A 9,074-nucleotide genomic window follows, 5' to 3' on the forward strand; every position below is an offset into this window, starting at 1 on the left:
TGGATATTTTGGTTCGGCATATATTCCTTGTCATACTGCAAGACAAAATCAAGAAAGTGCGTCAGCTCATCCCAAACTTTTGTCCACTACAGTTAACAAAATCTTGGAATTAGCCGAAATGCATCCTCTGTATCCTCGCTGGCTGCTATTGAAAAGGCAGCTAGTGGGTGCTGGGATTCTCGTATAACAACTGGCCTATAGTCTCTGGCCATAACTATTTACTAGTATCATTAAGTATACATATGACGTTATGATAAATTTACTCAAGACTTTATATGTTTTCAAGTCTTTTCCTAAAACTCTGACATTTTTGTGATTTGTTTTTTTCATAAGGTGCTGACTTAGCAAAAAATGATGGAATCTACTCAAGATACTTCACCTCTTTTACTGTAAACGGAAGCTACAGCTTAAAAGTAAAAGTCATCAGTGAAGACAACAAAAGTCAATTGACATTACCAAAGAATCGTGCTCTTTATATACCTGGCTATGTAGACAATGGTAAGAAACTCATTTATATAAGAGATATTGAAGAAGGGAATTGCCTCATTACTAATCTCAAAATAAGGTTTATTACTAATTTATTGATAGCAGAATGGGCAATGCTAATAACCCCTATGAATTGTAATGGTGATATTAGACATAATGAAATAAAAAAGAAGGGATTACTTACCGGTAGTCCTTTTTCCGGGAGTCATCATGACGGCCCCATTACATATGGAGGTTGCCCTTTGACCTCCGTAGGGACAGGAAGAGCCTTTAAAGCACCTCCCCTCCACCATCTCCTCAGTGACTTTCAAATTATTATGGTGGACAATGTATACTAAACCAAAATTTTCCCTTTATTCAGTATCATTTTACATTGAGAAAAAGAACATAAATATTCTATAGGGAAGGAAACTATGAGCTGTCGTGATGACTCCCGGAAAAAGGACTACCGGAAAGTAATCCCTTCTTTCCCCAGTCGTCATCACGACAGCCCCAATACATGTGGAGCAATACCAAATTATAAGTAGTTGTAGGGTGGGGCTACTGCCTGAAGGACTTTCCATCCATATGCCAGGTCTTTGTTAAATTGCACATTGACCCTATAATGCTTTATAAATGTGTGCAGACTGGACCAGGTAGCTGCTTTCCAATTTTGCTCAGCGAAGTCCTGTGCTTTCTCTGCCCACGAGGAGGAAAGATCTTGTAGAGTGGACTTGGATATTTTCAGGAGGATCAAGACCCCGGGCTTTGTATGCCTCCTGGATGGCCATCCGGATCCATCTTGCTATGGTACCCATAGATGCTGTCTTTCTTCTGCCCGGCCCATGAAATTGGACAAAAAGGTTATTGTGTTTTTGGAAGGATTGGGTAGCCTCTAGATATGCTAGAATAGCACTCTTGACATCCAGATTATGGAATTCTCTTTCTTTGTCATTACGGGGATCTTAAAAGAAAGGTTTGGGTAATTGCCTGATCTGTGAAATATAGAGATGACATTTGGAAGGAAAGCAGGGTCTAGGTTAAAAATGAACCTATCATCTTGCACTATCATATGGGGTTCAACACAAGATAAGGCCTGTAATTCTCCCACTCTTCGTGCCAAGGTTATGGCAACCAGGAGAGAGCCCTTAAGTGTGAGTAATTTTATGGGGAGTTGGGGGAGGGGCTCAAAGGGTGGCTTACCAAAACTGTTTAAGACCAGGTTTAGGTCCAAGGTAGGAAAAGTTTTCCTGATAAAAGGCTAGAGTCTGTCAACCTCTTTTAGGAACCTGCAGACCCAGCGATGTTCTGATAAGGCAAAATCCAGACAGGACCTCAATGCTGCCACTTGCACTTTTAAGGTTCTTAGACTTAAACCCTTTTCTAGGCCCACTTGCAGGAAGTTAAGGATTAGGGGTATATCTACGCTTGGTGTTTCACTCGCATCTAGGTTACAGTATTCCTCCACACTTTGCTGTATATAGTTGTGGTTACAGGTTTGCGACTTTTACCCAGTGTTGTAATTACTTTTTGTGAGAGGCCTTTCTTTAAAGTATTATGCCTTCAGCATCCAGGCTGCTAACTTCAGTTTCTCGACTCCTGAGTAGATTAGTGAACCCTGGAACAGGAGATCTTGCTAGACTGGTCACTGGAAGCAGAACCTTGATTGCTAGGGTCTTCAATAAAGGACACGAGGGCCTTTTGTCCCACAAAGAGTTGACTAGAATTACTGCTGCTCGGCTGACCTGAACCTTCCTGAGGATATGAGGGATCAGGGGAAAGCGGGGAAAGGCATGTCAGGTCTATCCCACGTGGATTGTTCTTTGGATTGAGGGAATAAAAGTCCTGGCATTTTGAATTTGCCCATGTGGCAAATAGGTCGATTTGTGGTTGCCCCCACTGTCGTGTTATGAGATTGAAGGCTTGCTGACTTAGACACCATTAAAGGATTTGATAGGTTCACACAACAGTATGGAGCTTATTACTTTTTTAATGGGTTCTATTTAGTAAAATGGTCATGAGGGTGGGGACCAGGCTCGTAACTATAGAGGATGCAAAGTATGCAGTTGCACCCAGGGCCACAAATATTAGGGGGCCCATAAGGCCTTTCATTTCCATATAGGGAGCCCAGTACTTTAAATAAAGCATTATAGTTGAGGTCCCTGTTACAGGTTTTGCATTGGGGTCCAGGAGCTTCAAGTTACGCCTCTGGTGGGTACAATTGATTTTGTAAATCAAATGGACATGGAGTTCCCAGTTATAGGTTCTTTTAAGCTAGGTCTAATTGGTTTCCATAAGCAATGCCTCAACATGGCCCATATCCACATATAGATATCACAGTTCTACAAGAACCTACAGTACTCCATGTACTTTGGTTTACTATTTTGTGAACAACTGTTATTCACAGCTGTCAAAATAAATTCAGAAAATTCTGAATCTGAGAGGTAATCTTTTCAGGACTGTGAGGAAATCTGCTAATTGAAAAAAATGTATATTAATAAACATAAAACATAAACAACACATAGCACCATGTTTAAATTAAGTAGATTATAACTAATAGAGACCATATAAAATAAAATAACCATAGCATATATGACAACCGTATAATCATATGTAAATATGGGGGGTCATGTGATCGCCTGGGTTCCCTGCTACAGCAGAGCTAGAGGGTCAGACTAGACCCTGGATAGCTCTGCCAGTGACTACTGCCACTGCAGGGGCTGTTTCTCCCTATAACTGGGGCTCCTATGGATGCCCCAGCTACAGTGGGAAAGTGTCCAAAAAAAATGAATGTACCCTAGAGGTCTTATATGATGTCATGGGGGACATAGATAGTAAAAAACATAATCACATACACAAGTAAAACAACAATATATACATAAGAAAGAAAATAACACGAAGCCGACGCCAACAAAAAATGTCGCCATATGCGCCCTGTAAACCAAAACCATACATACTACATATCAAAACGTCCGAATAAATACAGGAACCCACTCCCATACTTTATTTTAGCATAAATATACTAAATAAAAAAAAATACCTAGAAATGTTAAAAATCATTTTTTTAGCATTTTACCCCCAATAAAACTAAAAAACAGTAAAAAAAGTCAGTGAAAAAGATATTTTAAAAATCGTCCTATATATCACAGAAAAAAAAACAGCAAAAAAAATTTTGATAGCTAAAGGAAAAAAATTGGGTGATAAAACCACCACATGGGTAAAATCCCTAAAAAGTGTCTGGTCCTTAAGATACAAAACAGCCTGGTCCTTAAGGGGTTACATGACATGTACACACAAGTTTAAAATAAAAAGGGAAAATACTGTGCAACGCATTTCAGAGCAACAGGATGCTCTTTTCTCAAGCACATGTCAGTAAGGAATGAAAAAGAGTGTTTAAAAAGAGTAAGATGTGGGCGTGGCTTATCATTATATCCAATAGGGGTTTGTGTTCAATGATCTTGGTGAACAGCCCACCTAGCGTGTAATCCCAGACGTTCCCTTAAAATATTGTTACATATGGAAATTAATATAAAACTCTTGATTTATATGTTTTTCTTCATTATGTTTTAGGCAAAGTCATTTTAAATCCCCCCAGACCTAATATTAGTGATGATAACCTGCAGCTTAATTTTGGAGCATTCAGCAGGACAGCATTTGGTGGTTCTTTTGTTGTATCGAATGTACCTTTAGATCTGCCGCCGGATTTTCACAAACCAGAGAAAATCTCTGACTTGGAAGCAAAACATGTACAGTTCAGGACTGTATTATATTGGACAGCAACCGGGGATGATCTGGATCAAGGACAAGGTACTGGATGTCAGACTATGAATAACCAATAATAGAATTTACATTGCTATTGTTACATCTACATATGTGTCTGGTCATACAGCTGCAAATATCAGTTGTATTTGGGATTGTAGATACGTTCTGATGCACTAAAAACGGGAGGGTCCGATGTGTCTCTTACGTAGCACCAGTGCATGAATGCTGTACAGTTTTAACCTATTGTTCCAACGGTTTCCCAGCAATGCATAACATATAGAAAGAACATCAATGCACCCTACTGCAAGAACTTGTAAACTAAAAGGCTTCCTTTACTCCATCATCGTGAGGCATCAATGAATATACCGGACAGGTGATGTTTTGGCCAATAGACAGTCTTTCTTAACCCATATTAACCAACAATCAATATAACATTTAAGTACAGCAAAATTTTGTGCCAAACTCACCTCTTGAATTGTCTTCACCAAATCTAAAATTTAAAAACAATAAAAAATTATATTACATATTATCTACAAATATTTATACAGCTGCAAGAAAAAGTAAACCCATTGCATTGACTTGGATTTCTATCTTTTTTCCTAAGAAAATGTGCATTCTAATTGTTATCTAAGTCGCAGTTATAGTGAAACACAATCTAACTAAACCAATAACACAGTTATCAGTACAGTTCATGTCTTTTTATTAAGCACATTCAATAAACATCTACAGTTGAGGTAGAAAAAGGAAGTGAACCATTGAATTGAATAACCTGTAGATCCTGGTTTAGAAGAAATTACCTGCACCAAAAGTTTCCTGCTGCTGCAAATAATATTCACTAGAACTATGCTCCTAGTATCATAACCAGGCTCTATTATACAAATACAGTACCAGAATCAAGCTCAGAGATTAGTTTTATATATAATACTGCCACACATTGTGTACCCTGAATATTATACTGCCACATGCTGTACCCCCAAAAAGCTTTTCTGCCCATTTCAGCCAGACACCACTTATACATCTTTGCCAACTGTCCTCTGCCCTTTGAGTCCATTGGCCCATGCAGCCTGGAACTGCATCCCAGCTCCCCTCAGCCAATCGCTTGTCTCTGTTGCGTGGCCCTTGCTGCCTGCTATTTTGTTTATGCTAAAAGGCTTTGTTAGTGAACAACTGCAACATTGCTTCTGGTCATGTTCTATGAGGGCTTAGTCACATGGACATTTGTAAGCCCGATTTGCAGGTGCGCTTGCGATCCGCACCTATATATACCCAATGCTATGCAATGGGAGCGTTCACATGTCCGTTTTTTATGCGGATGGACCGAAAATTATATGTCACAACGATTCGCAGAACGTTGTTCTTGTATATGTATTCAATGGGGCCGGCGGCAGCAGCGCCTAATTGAGAACATATACTAAAGATCGTTCTCCTCTGCCACAACTGTCACAGCTGTGGCAGACGAGAACGATGTTCTCCCATTGAATTCAATGGAGCCGGAAATACAGCCGGCTCTATTGAAAGCAATGGGTTTCCGGCAAGCACTGTATTAATTTTCGGGGAAGGGCTTCAAATATAAGCCCTTCCCTGAAAAGCATCCAAAAGAAGTGTAAAAAATAGAAAATATATATATACTCGCCTTTTTGCAGCTGCCAGGGATCAGCCACGTCCAGCCGGCTCTTCTCCTCAACTGCTTTCTGTAGTATTCAGCAGCCGGGGATTTAAAATCCCCGCCTGCTGAATGGGCTGCCTCTGATTGGGCCAAGCCCTCAGCCAATCAGAGGCAGCTCTCATTCACCCATTCATGAATTCATGAATGGGTGAGTGAGTGCTGCCTCTGATTGGTCACAGTGCTCAGCCAATCAGAGGCAGCTCTCAGCTATTGAATGACAGCATAGAGCTGCCTCTGATTGGCCACAGTGCTCAGCCAATCAGAGGCAGCACTCATGAATTCATGAATGGGTAAATGAGAGCTGCCTTTCATTGGCTGAGGGCTGGGACCAGTCAGAGGCAGCCCATTCAGCAGGCGGGAATTTTAAATCCCCGCCTGCTGAATACTACAGAAAGCAGTTCAGGAGAAGAGCCGGCTGGATGCGGCTAATCTCCGGCAGCTGCAAAAAGGTGAGTATATATTGTTTTTGATTTTCTACACTTTTTTGGATGCTTTTCAGGGAAGGGGTTATAGTTGAAGCCCTTCCCCGAAAATTAATACAGTGCTTGCCGACAGCCCATTGCTTTCAATGAAGCCGGCTGTATTGACGGCTCCATTGAATTCAATGGGCGAACATCGTTCTCCTCAGCCACAGCTGTGGCACAGCTGTGGCAGAGGATAGCGGGTAGCGCCCATGTGACCGAGCCCTTTGGGCTGATAAACACTGCTAGCAGCGTTTTTTTCATCCGTGACGCTGGCTTTGGTCACGCGATTTTTTTTGTGCGCATCAGTTTTGCGACAAAAAATCGTGAGTAAAAACGCCCGTGTGACTAAGCCCTGAAGGTGAATGATAGCGTGTATAGTCAACTGAAACCAGTGGAGAATGGGATTGGTATCCTGCTTCTGCCCCGGTTCACAGAAGCAGCTGTTATTTTACAACCAGTTCGTGGACACTGGGAAGAACCGGTCGGATCCTACCTCTGCAAAGGATGGATCAGGCAATAAAAGGCATGGTCACTAGGCTGTGACTTCCGGCAAAAGAGCCAGGGCACATGCTCGGGCTTAGTGATGTTACAGCCATAGGACTGTACCATGATTAGCGGTTGTAGCCATGTAAAGTCTCAACAGACATGTCAATGCCAGAAGGACTGGTTGTTGGGCAAGTAGCAGGCCAAAAGTCTTTTTTTTGTAGGACTGTAAGTTACAGATATTTTTGTTTTCTGATGTCCTGTTAAGTGGTTTTCCTAAATCCACCTGGATCTCAGGAAACCCCTTTGCATCTATCATTATACAAATGTAACCCTGCCCACAAAAGCAATCTCGGCATATCTAGTCTGCGACTAATCAGAATTGATATTAGGATTGGTAATTAATTATTATTTTGAATCATAGAAGTATTATGTCAAGGTGCGGCTGGTGGACCCACGTGATGTGCCATGTCAGCGCATGTTCATTGTCTTTTGGCACTGGTTAGCAATGAGTTAACTAGCCCTTGCTGTTGAGTGGTTAATTGGCTGAGGTAGTTGACTGCTCAGTCAGTCAGCAATCGTTTGGTTAGTAAAACCAGCTCCTCTGAACAGAGGGTGCTGGTCATACTCTCTTGTTAAGTAGTATTTCTGGTTTTGGTGTTCAGCTAATGCCTGTTCTGCCAAGTATTCCTGTAGAGTTTAGTTTTCCCAGTGTCAGTGTTCCTGGTTATCTTTAGTCTGCTGGTCTTTGTCATATTCTCATATTGTCATTGCTGTGCTGTGTTTGTCATATTCTCCTGGCAACATGGCCCTATTCCCTCTTTCCATCTAGAGCATTTTCAGGGTTCCTGACGTGGGGTCGCCCTTGTCAGGACACATGCCCTGTTTTATAGGCCGTTCCCCATTTACCCTTTTGTGTTACCTTTTGCCACTCTTATTATTTGCACTGTTATATGAATATCTATAATATATTGTTATATGTTATCTATAATGTCCTGGTCAGATGTAACTATCACTTAATGTACATCAATTTCTTGTATTTCAAGAAAGTTCATGAAATTCAGACTCATATTTGATATGCATTTGATGTCACCAAAAAATGCTGGCTCAGAGGTTACCTAAGTACCCGGTGCTTAAATCATGACATTGATTCTGGCTTGAGTTGTGCAGACTTTAGTGCAGTCATCATCTTTACATGGTCTCTTCCCGGTGCTCCAGTTCCCCCACCAACCAAAAACACATATTAGTGGAATAAGTGGCTTTTGACAAAATTCTACTGAGCTGGGTGAATTGAGAGCAGTCATGGTGTCTCCTAAAGTTTGGAATAAAACATGACGTCTGAGAACAGACATCCTGAACTCTCAGAGCTTTAATAACATGTTATTTTAATTTTTTTTCCAGCTTCTAAATATGAACTCAGAATGAACAGTGACCTGAAGGGAATCCGAGACCACTTTGAAACTAGCACACTGGTGAACACTGCCAGTCTCATGCCACGGCCAGCTGGACTCCAGGAAAGCTTTATATTTGCACCTGAAGATATGGGAATAAGAAATGGCACTATCCTTTACTTTGCAATAGTTGCTATAGACGAAGTGGGGAAGAAATCAGACCCGTCTAACATTGCCCAATCTGTTTTCTATAACGTCCCACCTCCACCTCCTACTACCACTATACCCACCGAACCAACTACGGCTATACCCACTGAACCAATCTCACTAAGTCTCGTCACGTCTGCATTTAATACACCCTCTAAAGACTCTAATGGCAAAATTAGCACATTAGCAATAACTATTATCGTATGTTCTACGGCCATCGTAGTAGGTCTTCTTGTATGTATAGTTATTTGCATTGTGGCCCGCAAAAAAAAATAAAGCATACCATGTAAAGAATTCATACAGGTTGATAACACTGTTAGGGCTCCTACACACTTGCATTTTTTTAACGCTGCGATATTGCTGTGTTTTTTTAACGCATCGCACAAAAATCGCAAAGCACAAACTTGCGATGCGTTTTTAACATTAGAAAGTCCAATTAACAATCGCGTAAAAAAAAAAAAGCAGCGATATCGCAGCGTTAAAAAAAACCACAAATGGGTAGAAGCCCTAAGGCTACATTCACACGAGCGTGAAACTCGCACGAGTTCTGTCCGTTGCGCAATCCCATTGATCATAGGTGAGGGCCAGATTCACACAGGCGTATTTACGCAGCTTATTGTTCGTGCTATATTTGCC

The 9,074-nt window shown here is 41.2% G+C and overlaps 1 protein-coding gene across 1 annotated transcript in view; it reads left to right on the forward strand.

Moving 5' to 3' along the window:
- The window catches only part of LOC136620011 (calcium-activated chloride channel regulator 1-like), a 77,103-nt gene extending 68,389 nt beyond the window's left edge, over window positions 1–8,714 (forward strand). The window contains exons 12-14 of the mRNA XM_066594742.1: window positions 334–498; window positions 4,036–4,272; window positions 8,242–8,714. Of these exons, the coding sequence (XP_066450839.1) occupies window positions 334–498; window positions 4,036–4,272; window positions 8,242–8,714 (875 nt within the window). The remainder of the gene's footprint in view (window positions 1–333; window positions 499–4,035; window positions 4,273–8,241) is intronic.
- Window positions 8,715–9,074: the final 360 nt, after the last annotated feature.

Source organism: Eleutherodactylus coqui, chromosome 3 (genome assembly GCF_035609145.1).
Source record: "Eleutherodactylus coqui strain aEleCoq1 chromosome 3, aEleCoq1.hap1, whole genome shotgun sequence".
Lineage (NCBI taxonomy): Eukaryota > Metazoa > Chordata > Amphibia > Anura > Eleutherodactylidae > Eleutherodactylus > Eleutherodactylus coqui.